The 13,626-nt window shown below is 48.8% G+C and overlaps 7 protein-coding genes across 8 annotated transcripts; 3 read left to right on the top strand and 4 right to left on the bottom strand.

Moving 5' to 3' along the window:
- Positions 1-580: 580 nt before the first annotated feature.
- TrAFT101_005550 (uncharacterized protein) lies at positions 581-1,742 on the bottom strand (the record flags this gene model as incomplete). The annotated part of the gene is made up of 2 exons (XM_024900897.2): positions 581-1,334; positions 1,435-1,742. 2 exons carry the CDS (start codon positions 1,740-1,742, stop codon positions 581-583), a joined length of 1,062 nt encoding a protein of 353 aa, XP_024757247.2.
- Positions 1,743-3,360: 1,618 nt separating this feature from the next.
- Positions 3,361-3,804, bottom strand: TrAFT101_005549 (uncharacterized protein; the record flags this gene model as incomplete). The annotated part of the gene is made up of 1 exon (XM_066127509.1): positions 3,361-3,804. One exon carries the CDS (start codon positions 3,802-3,804, stop codon positions 3,361-3,363), a length of 444 nt encoding a protein of 147 aa, XP_065983620.1.
- A 28-nt stretch (positions 3,805-3,832) lies between these two features.
- TrAFT101_005548 (uncharacterized protein) lies at positions 3,833-4,132 on the bottom strand (the record flags this gene model as incomplete). The annotated part of the gene is made up of 2 exons (XM_066127508.1): positions 3,833-3,874; positions 3,938-4,132. 2 exons carry the CDS (start codon positions 4,130-4,132, stop codon positions 3,833-3,835), a joined length of 237 nt encoding a protein of 78 aa, XP_065983619.1.
- Positions 4,133-4,465: 333 nt separating this feature from the next.
- TrAFT101_005547 (uncharacterized protein) lies at positions 4,466-4,618 on the top strand (the record flags this gene model as incomplete). The annotated part of the gene is made up of 1 exon (XM_066127507.1): positions 4,466-4,618. The coding sequence occupies one exon, from the start codon at positions 4,466-4,468 to the stop codon at positions 4,616-4,618; it is 153 nt and encodes a 50-aa protein (XP_065983618.1).
- Positions 4,619-5,953: 1,335 nt separating this feature from the next.
- Positions 5,954-7,506, top strand: TrAFT101_005546 (uncharacterized protein; the record flags this gene model as incomplete). The annotated part of the gene is made up of 4 exons (XM_024900875.1): positions 5,954-6,073; positions 6,137-6,272; positions 6,337-7,009; positions 7,071-7,506. The coding sequence occupies 4 exons, from the start codon at positions 5,954-5,956 to the stop codon at positions 7,504-7,506; spliced, it is 1,365 nt and encodes a 454-aa protein (XP_024757249.1).
- A 344-nt stretch (positions 7,507-7,850) lies between these two features.
- Positions 7,851-10,734, bottom strand: TrAFT101_005545 (uncharacterized protein). 2 transcript variants are annotated; one of them, XM_024902065.2, is made up of 4 exons: positions 10,295-10,734; positions 9,546-10,154; positions 9,381-9,455; positions 7,851-9,315 (listed from the first exon to the last, which is right to left on the bottom strand). In XM_024902065.2, the coding sequence occupies exons 1-4, from the start codon at positions 10,326-10,328 to the stop codon at positions 8,234-8,236; spliced, it is 1,800 nt and encodes a 599-aa protein (XP_024757250.1). In that variant the 5' UTR covers positions 10,329-10,734; the 3' UTR covers positions 7,851-8,233. The 2 variants fall into 2 exon arrangements, with proteins under 2 accessions (XP_024757250.1, XP_065983617.1); XM_066127506.1 differs by lacking the exon at positions 10,295-10,734 and having other exon boundaries at positions 9,546-10,278.
- A 722-nt stretch (positions 10,735-11,456) lies between these two features.
- TrAFT101_005544 (uncharacterized protein) lies at positions 11,457-13,376 on the top strand. Its single transcript, XM_024904300.2, has 5 exons — positions 11,457-11,886; positions 11,944-12,043; positions 12,113-12,254; positions 12,310-12,518; positions 12,580-13,376. Exons 1-5 carry the CDS (start codon positions 11,570-11,572, stop codon positions 13,039-13,041), a joined length of 1,230 nt encoding a protein of 409 aa, XP_024757251.1. The 5' UTR covers positions 11,457-11,569; the 3' UTR covers positions 13,042-13,376.
- Positions 13,377-13,626: the final 250 nt, after the last annotated feature.

Genomic DNA, 13,626 nt, shown 5'->3' with positions numbered 1-13,626 from the left:
TACGCGTAGGTTTGGGTAAATGAGGAGATGAAAATCGGGTGCTAGTGCTATAAATGATGTGAATACTGCCTAATTGGCCGCAAAAAATAACTGCCAAGGAATCTAAATGCGCAATTCCAATAGTCCCCGCATGAGTGCGCGTCCTTTGTCTCAGCTATTGTAATTCGAGTCTCCAAGCGAAGCAACGTCCACCTTTGACTGTAAGAGCACGAGAAATGAGCATCGCTTTGTATCAATTCTCTACTCTTATTGCTAACAAGAGACCCATTCAACGTAGATATGTAGAGTAACAGGAAAAATCCCCCAAGGATCTGGTTCTATGTGTACACAAAACTGGCAAGTCTGCCATTCTATTTTCGCAGCTCATCACAAGGCTTCCTGCGCCAAGAGATCGACGCCGTTTTACCCGTTCATCCCCCGTCCAAGACATTAATTAAGCATCTGACTGACCGGCGTGTCCTCGCAAGCAAACTCCACCCGAGACAAAACCCCACTCATCCCTTCAGCCCAATGAACAGCAAAAGGCAGGCTGAGGGTTTGTTCTTAAAAACGCCAATGTCCCACCCCTTTCATAGAAAATTTACAAGACAACAACGCCACGCTGGATGTGAGCTGTCTCATTGACAAGAGGCATGCAGCCAAAGAGCGCCGTCAGGTCGTTTAGGCATTTCGTTCGGGCCTCCAAGTGGCCAGGCTTCTTGCTGATGCCCACGGCAGGCTCGTAGCTGACATACCTATCACGACCGGTGACGAGAAGAGGCCCCGTGCCGGTGAGATACGAAGCGACATAATTAAGAGCAATGTCTTCGCAGTTGAAGTGATCGTCGACATATTTACGGACCTTTTCCATAACCGTGTTATTGGAAGAGTAATAATCGAGGAAAGACATGTGTGAGAAGCACAGGTTCGTTATAATCATGGAGTAAACGTCCTGATTAGCATCCTTGGAGCAAAAGCCATAGTTCCAGTTGCCTTCGGCGTCCGCGGTAGCGCAACGCGGCATAGCTCCCGTCAATCGAAATTGACCAAACTTGCGCCAGCTCTGAAAGGCAAACTCAAGGTCCTGGGGCTTATAGTACACGTCGTCGTCCGAAAGCAGAACCGCCTTGGTCTTGAAGTCCGGATCCGGCAACAGCTTCATGTTCAGACTATTGCGCTCCGACACCCTGTATCGCACAGGGACGCCCTTTTCAGACTTGAAGTTGCCTGGAGGTTTCTCCTCGAGGTCGTTCCAGATGATGACAATCTCGTGCAGCGAGGGTATCTTCTCGGCCAACAGGACGCGTAGCGTGTCGTCAAGCTCCTTGGGACGCTTGTAAGTCTGCATCGCAATTCTGTTGAACACGAACAATGGTTAGAAAATCGATTGGCCATGGAGGATGCCAAGGTGCGCAATGACGCATCATGGTCACACCGGTGTTCCCCGCAACTTACGTGAACTTGTCTCCTATCAATTTGTCATATTTCTCCCGCGCCGTCTTCCACTCCTTGATGGTGTCGGTATAGTTCTTGGGGTCGCAATGCCCATAGTGGACTTTCTCGTGCGATCCCAGGCCCGGGAGTTTCGACATGTCGAGATCGGGAAGCTTCATGTCCGGCAGCTTCAAGTCGTCGAGATGCGCCGGTGGCCCGAGTCGGACGAGGATGACAATGACACTGGCCAGCACAGCGGCCATGGCCACGATGGTCACGATGCGTCGAGCCAGCAGGGCCCTCAGGCCGTCGATATACTTGGCCACCATTTTTGGCAAAATATGGATATCAACGAGCGACAAGAATCGAATATGCTGCTTCGAGAGGTCGGATAGAGAGAGGCTTCGTTTGATGCGCTGCGAACCTAAAGGGGCGCAGTCTCAGGAGAATCACGTGACCATCTTGGTTATCTGACGCGATCGGCGGCCCACGTGTTTGCCTCTTCTGGCAATCTCGGACGCAAACAGAGAAGTTGGTGAAAGTCTTGGCTCAACATGATGGCTTATTCTCTTGGCGCAGCCTCCATCCAGCACTGCTCCAGGCAATGGTAGAAATTGTAAGACAAAGTTGCGAAAGACTTGGAGTATCCTGCAGGGACAAGGCGCTTTGGCCACAGCTTAAAGACCTATCTCGTAATACAATGTATATTGTATATCTGTGAAGTGTCCGGCCAATGGCAGTGTTTTCTCGATTCGAGCTAATACTTACTACTACTAGCTACTAATCTAGGTAGCATAGCTGATAGTACAGTAGTATGCAGTAATTTGGAACAAGTGGGAAAAAAAATAATGAGGAATTCGGAGTAGCACCTGACAAATGAATGGCTGTATCCACCTGCATAAGGATTCATACGGAGACGTGCAGTTTTGCTACTGCAACTACCACTAGCAAATACTACCACGTCTATATGCTTAGAACCACAGAATAGGGCATGATTGCTGACTGACTTGGCCATTCAGAAGCGAAATTTACTGGTATTAGACATATTTTGCATGATGCACTACTGCAATCCTTCACATCGGCAAGGATTCCCATTCCGTAGATAGTGTATCAAAAAAATCCCACTAGGTGGAGCCCCGCCCTGGGAAGACTGGGGCAAGTTTGGCCGCCATCAGCATGTGAAGAAAAATATAGTTTGAGTGGCTAATTCTAGCCAGACTTGAGTTACTACTAGAACCCAGTCAGATTCTTTCCATGGGAACTCTTCTCTCGAGTCGTTTAACGCCACTCAGGCGGCAACCTTTGCCGCATGATTCCATTGACAGCATTAAAAATAGAGTGCTTATACCGTATGGGAATCGAAAGTTGGGAAGGAAGAGAGATAGAACACGGACCAGCGGACCAAGACGCAACCATGGCTAGCTGGGAAAGGGAAAAGAAATGCCTACAATAGTAGTCTCGGTCATTAGTGTCTCGCGACACAGTATCTTTTGACAAAATGTCGCCCTGATGCCTACACGATGCATGGTTTTAATCAGCGTCTCCATTCGCAATGTCACCCACAAAGAGAAGCGCTCGATATGCTCGGAGTAGCTCGGATACGCGCCGAGGCTATGTACAAGTAGAGTCCACACCTGGCTCGAGCATCGCTTCGCTCGTATCTGGGCCTACCTACTCCCCCCTAGTAGCCTCCGGTCGTCTGGGAGAGATGAGATGCCGCCTCATATTCCGAGATGAAAAGCCGGGGATGAGAGGCGGGCTAGTAAAGAATGAGAAAAGATGCGGGCGGCTTCCACGTGTAAATCTACGAGACACCTCAGCGAAAGCGAGCAGCAAAGCCCTGCGAATAGCTAGCGTCCGAAGAATGTGACAAGGACCCCCGTTCAAAACCTTTCGCTCCCTGCATCGCATAGGGCTTGGGAAGCCCACTTGCCATGAACGGGAATCTTATTTGTGCAAGGAGTCGTCGTACGATGGCCCGCGTACTGTATACGCGCAGCGCTGGATCTCCCTGTATTGCATAGACTCGGCCTTGATTATCATATTATTAGAAAGAGATTGCAGTGAACTGAATCTTGACGGCAGCCAAATCAAGGACGAACAAGATCCTAGCAAGCCAGCCACGGAATGTGGGCGGGCCAAGTCTTGTACGCGGAGCAGCGATGAATTCGGAACTAGTTGCGTTCTTTGTTCCTGCAGCAATGGACCTTTGTAGCTGCAGCTGCGACGCTCATCTAGGAAGGCGTAATTATTCCTGCTATGCTGGGAATAAGGTGTACTCGGCGCTACAGTAGATGGCCATGGTGGCTGGTAGCAAAAGCTTGTTGCACCGTGTATGTCGCGTAGTTGAGCCTCTGGCGCATCGTGAGGAGAGGGGCTAGCAGTAGACATTAGATAATATATTCGGGATATTTGCTACTCAAACTTGACGCTTGTTAATAGCATGAACCCCGTTAGCAGTCTGCTCCACGTCAGCAACAAGGCGCCACAAATGCCGGAAGAGCAGGAATGAAGCAAAACATACGGAGTAGACAGACTCTGTGGCTCGTTTCGCATCCGCCGTGACAAGGGCTGTTAAGCTGAAACCTGGTATGGAGCGATGTGCCCGCCGCCGGACGCCCTTGGGCTCTCCGCTACCGTTGCAGCGGAGAGGCGAAGAGAGGCCAATGGCGCAGAATTGTTGTTCTGTCCGGAAGAAAGACGGAGTCGCCAAAAGCATAGCCTTCAGCTTTTAGCCGTACTAGGTAGCCGCGGTACTGCCGGTGGTTGTACACGGTACCCGAGAGAAAAACCGAAACCGCAGCCGCAGAAACACCAAACGCCTTGTTCACGACAACCTCGTCGGGGTCTCGGACACAGCCCGCAGCTGTCACTTCGCCGAAAAGCCTTAGCTCGACGGTGGCTGCGATGAAATTACCACCACCATGCCGCTGCGTCCCGCCTTTGGCCCGTGAATTCTGCAACGGGGCTTTGCGCCGGTCGCAGGCCTGCCTGGCCTTGCCTCGATCGGTCCAAGGGCCGTAACCCGATCGCTGAAAGCGCGACGCCAATCATGCGATTTGCATTTTTAGCCCAAACCCCGTCCCCTGACTTGGCCGCTTTGTCTCGAGCTGGAGCCAAGCTTCTGGAAAGACGGCGCCAGGCCTGCGCTAGCAAGACGAGCGATGCGAACAAGGCCGAGTATAGCACCCTTGATGGCCGATAGTATTGTATGTGCTGTATGCGTACAGTATGTGGGGGATCCCGGCAAAAGAGGAAGCACGGCACGCTCACAGCAAAGCACCGATACTGTACGCTGAGACTGTACATGCTATCCTGATAGTCTCGCTGCTATTGCTTGGACGCGTAGGGCGTCTTGGCTACCTGCCTTTCCGTTCCTCGGCCTGAACAGCGGCGCTCAGCCGCACTCTCCACGGGCATGAAGCCTAGCTCGGCCGTCGTTTCCAGCTTGGCTGAGACTGGCTCAGGGCGCTGGGTTTGCTTGGCTCTCCCCCCTTTCCCTCTCGCTCTGGCACAGCTAACGAAGATATGAATAGTAACACCGCAATGCTCCTCCAAGCACTGATCCGAAGGCCATGTTCCAAGCTCCGCATCGTTGCTAGCATAATATCGTCCAAAACCAATCTCGCGCAACCGGAACCGATCCGCCTCAAGCCAATCAGGCCCGTCCGCTGCTACGGTTCACACGGTGGGGCCGCCCCGTTGCTACTATCTATACGATGCCTGCGGTTTGGAGCGATATGTCGAGGCACAGAAAATGTGACACCAGGTACTAGCAGGGACTTGCGTCTGTAGCCTTTCATGCCGGGCCATGCCCTATGATTGGATCTAACGGACCCTTTGCCACATCAGGTTCCTGAGTCGCGAGCGAAGAAGGAGCTTTCTTTCTAGTCAGCGCCTCAACGCCAAATTAGTGGCGGCCCCGCTGCTTGACTCTCAGGAAAGCATGACATGCAATGAATGTAATACGCTCGTTCTGCCAACAATGGCGTCTAGTGCCCTAAGCTTGTTTGCCTGTTGCATCTCCGTGGGTATATCCGAATAGAAACGGTTGCTTGAGAAGTCATCGGTTGGTGGGGGAGCCTCGCAGGTACTGTATGATCGCCCCCCATGTTCACCACAGCTATCCCTAATACTGGGACCTCAGCCACCCTTTGGCAACTTTTCCCTCTCTCTCTCTTTCTATAAACTATTTTCCCATCGTAGCTGTGGCTTTCATCTTCAAAAGTCTCCAAAGTGAAGATTTTTGTACTGCCTTTCAGCCCTCTCTCTCCTCTCTCGCCAGGCAACTCTCATCACTTACATATCTTTGCTGGCATCTTTTGGTTTCGTTTTTACATCCTCTCGATTTATCTCCTACATACTAGTAGTGTTAACTATCTACTCCTATCGACTGCGGATGCATAGAATCTACACTCTAAACTTCTGCGCTCGAGTTTCGAACGGCTCTACAGACGTTCTTCTTCATATGGCGTTACTATAAACGACTTGGTCATCGGTCTAGTATTCCTCAATTATAGCAATACAATAGCCAATAGTCATGAATCTATGGCTATTAGCCTTCGCGGCTCTGGATGCCGTGCCAAAAGTGTTGGGTCAGGATGCTGGCTCGGCCGATGCCTCTGCCCTCCAAGCTGTGGCTGAGATGCCTCCATGTGCTGTACGTGCCTCCTGTGGAGGACATTTCTATGCCTAGCTTCATCTACTAAATTTCATGTTACAGCGAGAGTGTCTTGTCAAGTCAATTTCCAAGTCACCATGCGATTTGACAAACACAACTTGCGTATGCACAAATCCGACGTTGCAGCAGGCCATGCAGGCATGCGTCTTACAGAGCTGCACCATCAAACAAGCCTTATGTGAGCACTGCAGAAAAGACAAAATGGTTTCACATTTGCAGTACCTCCTAACAATTACTTATAGCAACGATGAATTTAACAGCTGTTGGCTGTGATCAACCTATCAGAGATCGATCTCGATCATATGTTATCCTCAACGACGTCTTCGGCACCGTCTCCGGTATCTTTGTGCTTCAACGGATTGCTTACAAACTCTGGTCCAATGTAGGCCTGGGTGGTGACGATTGGATGGCTGTTTCTACCATTTTAGTTGGAATCCCAAGCACTGTTATCGGCGTCTATAAAGTGTCTGACCACGGCCTGGGTCGCGATATCTGGACTCTGACGCCCTCGCAGATTACCAATTTTGGCCTTTACTTCTGGATTATGGAGATACTCTATTTTCTTGAAGTCTCCATGCTTAAGCTGTCTCTTTTGCTCTTCTATATCCGCATCTTCCCCGGCAAATCAGTGCGAGGCCTTCTTTGGGCCACATTCGCCGCCTGCTCAGCTTTTGGTATCTCTTTCGCCCTAGTTGCTGTGTTTCAATGTACACCGGTCAAATTTTACTGGGAGAAATGGGACGGGGAGCACAAGGGCACGTGTTTAAACATCAATTCCATTGCCTGGTCAAATGCCGCCATTAGCATAGCGATCGATATATGGGTACTGGCCATTCCCCTATGGCAGCTTAAAAGCCTCAACTTGGACTGGAGACGCAAGGTTGGTGTCGGAATGATGTTTTGCATCGGTGCTTTGTAAGTTCCACCCCCCCTCCCCCCCTTTTTTTTGGAATCTGCTGGCTAATCGAACCACCAGCGTTACTGTTGTCAGTATTCTACGTCTTCGGTCCCTTATCAAATTCGGTTCCGATAGCCTTAATCCTACCTGGGATTTCTTTGACGTTAGCGTCTGGTCCGTTGTGGAGATTAACACTGGTCTTGTCTGTGTTTGCTTGCCTTCTCTCCGCGTCCTGCTTGTTCGCCTGTTCCCTAAGCTCCAGGGAACGACAGAACGGTATGGAAGGAGCTCAAGACGCAATCGATCGTCAAATAAACGAGCGAGCCGCCTTCCCTTGGGACATAGTGCCGGGTCACAGGTGGATAGATCACACTCTCATCCCGATATCGGACCCAACCGGATCGCCTATCAAAGATCATATACAGTTGAATATGGAGATACCGATGAGGTTCAACTTGTATCTATACATGATAAACAGAGCGCCAAGTCAGACGCCAGATCGGATATTTCATGACGAGGCATGATTTTGTCTTGGAGTCTTTCTGAACTCCTTCCTTGCTTTCGTTTGTCTTTTATATATACTTGGCCTTTATTAGGAATAGTAACAAAAAACTAGGATCCAAGATTGGAGAATATCTACCTAGTTCGTCCAGACACCATTCATACCCTGGTTCCTGGCATTGATTATCTGGAGTTTGGGTTAGTAAGAAGCGAGAATTAACGATTTAATGAGATAATAACAAGGGCGGTCTTTGTACAGCGCTGGACAGAGAGGAATTGAGGGTTCACACCATGTACAAATACAAGTATGGGCTCATATACGAGCAGTTAATTTAGGCTAAAAAAACCTTTGTTGTACGGTGGAACAGAGGGATAGTCAATATACAATTTACCACCACCACCACTACTACTATTACTGCTATTACCACCTTATTACTTGTTACTACATTCTCAAACTCCTAGCTCATATTAATGAATCCGTGAGCGTTTCAACAATCTTAGCTGTCACTTTGGTTCTCAATACTGTCAAAGATTTGCACCAAGGATTCAACTGACTCGTATGATCGATCACCAGAGCTAGACGTGGATCTCGCGTAGACCATGTGGATGCTTGAGCTTCTCCATCTTCAGCCGCAGTTTTCGAGTGGGCCTGAAGACGAGTGCGTGTCTCTATTGTTCAGCTGATATCAAATAGGTGAGTAATTAGCTAATCGTACTAGGAAATATACATGTATTTTCGCTCAAGCCGTCCTGGTGCTGCCAGTCTTGTCTTCCCAATCCTTATTGAGATCCCGGTAATCCTCTGCGCCATACGGGCTCGTCACTTCCGTGAGCAGACCCTTTGGCTTACGACGAGGATTCAACCCGAGGTCTTTCTGTAGCATATCAAGGTAGTAAACAGCGTCGAAGATGAAGGAGGGGGCCTTTGTCTCGGTAGGATAACGCCATTTGCCAAAGCGGTTGTGCAACATTGTCTCGTATCGTAGCTTGTTCATGGCCTTGGGATCGTCCACAGATCGCGCAGGATCCTGTGTGAGGAGGCCGCCGAAGTAAGCGCCGATCCAGAGGCCTTGGATATGCGCAGTAAGTGTGTTGCTGAAGTTGCTGACGAAGCCGCAGAACGCAACATCGCGAGAGCGGAGAAAGCGTTCTGACGGCGGGACGAGGAAGCGGTACAGCATGTAAGGTGTTTGTGGCGTGTACGGAGTGACAGTCTCCTTGGTTGAGATTCCCTTTTGACTTGTCAAGGGAACATAGTTCTCGTTCCAGATCGGCTGGTTCATCAGTCTGGGGTAGCGCTTGGCGATCTCCTTATCGGCTTTGTTGATGAGATCCTGCTGATTTGCAAGATCCTCTGCCGGTGCGTCTGTTTCGATGTCATGTGGCAACCCGAGCTCATTTTCGATGCCCTCGGGCAAGAATTTGATTGGAGGAGTGTTCTTCCAGCCCGTATTGGAGATGAGAGCATCCGAATCAAAGGAGGTGCCATCGGAAAGATGGACCTTGCCCTGACTTAGGTGATCGATCTCACCAATGTGGATCTTGATCTTGCCATTGCGAACGAGTTCTAGAACATCGCCGTCGTAATTGAGAATGCTGAAGCTAGTTGCGGTAAACATGGCTGGTGTCCAAGGCTTCAGCTTCGCAGTCTCGGGATGTGAGTCATATCCTACGAGAGATAAGACGTCGCCTCCGAGAATTGCCCAAAATGCATTGACAATGAGGCGACCGATAAAAGTGCCGTGGAGGAAGCGTTGAATGTGGGTGTAGCCAGCGGCATCGCCAAAGACACATGGACTGAACCATGTAAGGAAGCGCATGTCTATATGGTGCAGGTTAGACTTTTATGTGGCTCCATCGAAACGAAGCATACTGGGCCTTACGTACTGGCGAGCTTTTCGATCCATTTCTTGAATGGGGTCACATATGACGGGGAAATCCAGCATGGACCATGGCCGGACGCTGCAAGATTTCGAGTTAGCAATCTAAGGTCTCTCATTCTTATGAATTCTTAGAAGGAAAAAAATTTAAAAGAAATATGGACCAACGAACATCGAATGACCCAATTCACTTGAACACCAGCAGTGGCATAGGTATAAGCGGCATCCCAGCCAAACTTCGTCGCGCCAAACACGGTGACCGCTTTGGACGTCTTAATAGTATCTCGATTCTGTTGAAAGTGTTTGCTATGAAATACCTTGCCGCCGAAATTTTCTTGGCCATCAAAGTGAGGCATGAAGGGCTCTGAAGTTAGCCCAGTTGCGACAATCAAGCGCTTGGCAAAGACCATGGACTCGTGGCCCTCTTGATTGACAATTGTCAGGATCCATCCTCCTTTGTCCGTGTCTTGATGCTCGGCGACAGTGACTTTAGTTTGGAGACGGATCGAGTTTCCGAGATTGAACTTGTCTACGTATGCTTTGAGATATGCGTTGGTGACCTCCCCGGGGATGTGCTGGCCAGGTTTGACGTCGAATACGTTTGGGTCCATCGGGAAATCTGGATATTCATACGTGCCCAAGAGGTTGTTGCTCTTCAAGTCAGGATACAGTCGCTCATTGGCCCAGGTACCGCCGACAGAGGATTGAGGGTCAAACACCACAAGCGAATCATCTGGGTGGACGGCGCGATATTGCTTCGCGGCGGCCAGTCCATACCATCCTAACATGCATGGCGAATTAGCATTCCAAGTTCAATTTTCAACCCATGCGACATTCTGAGACGGGTAGTAGAGCAAAAGAAATGAAAGAAAAAGAAAAGAGAGAGAGAAAGGCGAAGGGCGCAAGGGAAGGGTTATTTACCAGCGCCAGCCACGACGCAGTCAAATGTCTCCATCGTGTATTAGTTTCACTGGCTACTGCAAGCTGAATTGATTTGTCGCAACCTTTCTTTTTGTTTGGGCTTCCCTCTGACTACCACCATGACGGGGAACTGTGTTGATCAAATACTGAGCCCTAGCAGTAGGATCACTAGGATATTGGAGGGGGGTCTGTTACACTCCACCGGATAGCTCCCCTAAGACTATGATTGAGGATTCTCTAGTTACTAGCTCGGTTGTAAATATGACAAGGTGTTGCACCCTATATCCAGCACCATACTCCGGCTGGATAGCCAACATGCAGATTGTAGACCCGCATGGGTATGCCGTTGCTCTTTGGGGCTAAAAAGCGGGAATTCTTCAACCCAGTTTGAAGTGGATAAATTGAGAGAGATCAGCAGATGAATTGAGCAATTTTATTCTACTCTGGGTTCATACTGGTTCCAAAGCTTGGTTTAAGTAAATACATGCAATCTGTTCAAGCGGGAGCAGACGTGAACTTTCTCTTTGTGGAGACATGTGCTCGTCCGTGCAAGTGGGGAGCAACAAACTAGAGCATCTTCTTACGGTCGGCACGCAGTTGCACTATCACGCACGTTGCCATCCGTTACCAATGCATTAGCAGATTATAAGATATTTTTACATAGATAGCTTTATATGAATCTTATTAATTCTACTATTTACAATATTACCTCTACGATATCTACTAATTCAATCGCTTCTACTTATGGGTCTTTTCTACCTTTGGCGTTCTTAATCCAAGCTGTGTGTGTATTTTCGTCTTGCGGATTCCTTTTTTTGCTCCCCCTTGTCGTGGTTCTCAGACCGCGGCCCCCCCTACGCTAACAACGGTGGGGAGCTGCAAGCAGATTGCCCACCTTTGAACAGCCTACTGCCGGGGTCAACGGGTTGATGGCACTCTCTAACGCCGGTTGGGTTGCATTGACCCTTGCGGCAAATACAAACAGTATGCCGAAGAGGTTTCGGGCTAGAATGACATGTAAGTACCCTAACACAACGGCGATAGCGAACCAACACTGTGCGATGAGAGGTGATGTTCCTGTGAGATACTAACTGCTTTTATACATAGAGGAGATTGAAAGGAGTGAAATATGACAATCTCGCTCTTCCGTTAGTCTGTGTTCTGTTAGTCGATTTGGTTGACGGTTGGCAAGTGGTCGAGGAGTTATATACGAAGGCTTAGACACTCCTTTGGAAGACTTCTACAAATAAGCCTATTACTATCAGATGATACATCATGCCAAGTCCTCCACCAGATCCGGCATCACAGGCCGCGGCAGCTGCAGCTTTCCAACAATTCACAATCGAAGCGTGGACTCTCCTTGGAGTTGGAATCGCAGTCACCATCCTCAGAACAATTTCTCGTATTCGATATGCCGGCTTTCGAGGCCTAGGTGGTGACGATTATCTCGCATGGGTAGCTGTTATATTTTATACAGCTGAGACGTCTCTGGCTTATAGCGTTGGTCATGTAGCAAATGGCCTTGCGAATAACGGTATGACGGATGCGCAGCGGGCTGCGCTTTCACCAGATGACCCGGAGTTTCGATTGAGGTATGCAGCTATTAGGTAAAAGATGGCTATATAAACTCCCACTAATCAGTTTGTTAGAGTAATAGGATCAAAAATACAGCTTGCAGGGTGGTCGACGTACTCGACGCTCCTTTGGACACTCAAGGCGTCGTTGCTTGTGTTTTATATAAGACTGACGGTATGCTCCTCGCGTCTGTTGACCCGTCTTCCCTCACCTGATTACGCATTTGTTAACATGTCTTGATAGGAGGGCCTGGCTCGACATTACCGCATTAGAATTTACATTGGTTTCGCCTTTCTTGCATCTAGCTACCTTGTTGTAGCTCTAAATCTTTACCTCTCGTGTCGACCCTTTCAAAAGTTCTGGCAGATATTCCCAGACCCTGGAAGTTAGTGCTTTCGATTTAAGAAACATTTTTGGCTTTTTTGCTAATTTACCAATAGATGCTTGCCAACCCGCCGTGTCTAATCAGATTATTTGGGTCTATTGGGCATTCAACGTAACGACCGATTTATACATCATATCAGTCCCACTGCCTATGCTATGGGGGTCCAGTCTGAAGCCTTTGAAGAAGGCTGGACTCATGCTTCTCTTCAGTAGCGGTATTTTCGTCGTCGTGTGTGCCACTTTACGATGTGTTTTAATCGTACTGGTACGCTTCCTATGCCATCTACTCATTACAAATACGAAAAACTGACATGACAACGTTTTAGGACACGGAAAATGGTGCACAATTGGCCGGATCTTGGGCTGTCCGAGAAACCTTTGTTGCCGTCGTTACAACTAACTTGCCCATGATATTTCCTCTCCTCAAAGGGTTATTTGGGCCCATCTTCGGATCCATCCTTGACTCGATGCGCTCCACGCAAAAGTCTGAGGGTCTAACACCAAAAGGCTTTGTCACTTTTGGAGGGACCTCCAAGAGTTGGCGGGGCCGCGGACCGCCGACAGCAAATCCAATAACAAATTTCACAATGAATGAGAGCGAAGAGCGCATGGTTGAATCCGTCGGAATGCAGAACCTCAAAGCCTGGAGCGATAGCCGGGACCAGGACCAGGGACACCAATTGGGACACGATGAAGGTGGGGGTATACGAAAGTATGTTGAGATCGACATAGTGCATGAAGATCGGCCAAAGCAGACTACCTCACGAGTCACAAACATCCGCGGATAACCATTCGAGAAGACTTCAGGGGCGGATTTTCATTTCCCCATATCAACACTATGAGATGGTACTGATCACTAATTATGCTGTTTTCTATATTATCTCACCTTTTAGACGCGATTGGCTACCATGTACTTGTAACCGTTTACCGGGTACGGAGATGCAGATCATAAGCTGACGATTGCTATGAGGAGCGATGACGACTCTGCTGGCGGGTTCTCTTCCGTCTGATTAGCAAACTATCGTGATTAAAGATACATCCGCAGCGAAAAAAATTACATTAGAACGAATAGATAGATTTATGTTAATATGTTAATAGAACACTGCTTTTTGTTGATGACGAGAGACCTTTTGGCGAGCCGGGGTGAGCCATGCAAAGAATTACTAGACCAGATTGATAATTGAAATGAAGTGCTATCTGCCTACTCCTGGCGCAATTAGCTCAAACGGCCGAACAAAAGAAAAATAAAAAGCAAAAACAAAGACAGGATTCGCTCGATTCACCCGCGTTCTAGTACTGTATTAGATCGAAAGCGGGATGCTTGCAAGCTCTAATATAGCGCTCGCATACCCCTATTCTCTCATTTGACGGCC

Source organism: Trichoderma asperellum, chromosome 3 (assembly GCF_020647865.1).
Source record: "Trichoderma asperellum chromosome 3, complete sequence".
In the NCBI taxonomy this organism is placed as follows: Eukaryota; Fungi; Ascomycota; class Sordariomycetes; order Hypocreales; family Hypocreaceae; genus Trichoderma; species Trichoderma asperellum.
Note: the sequence above shows the minus strand (reverse complement) of the source record. Positions and strands in the feature narration are given on the sequence as shown.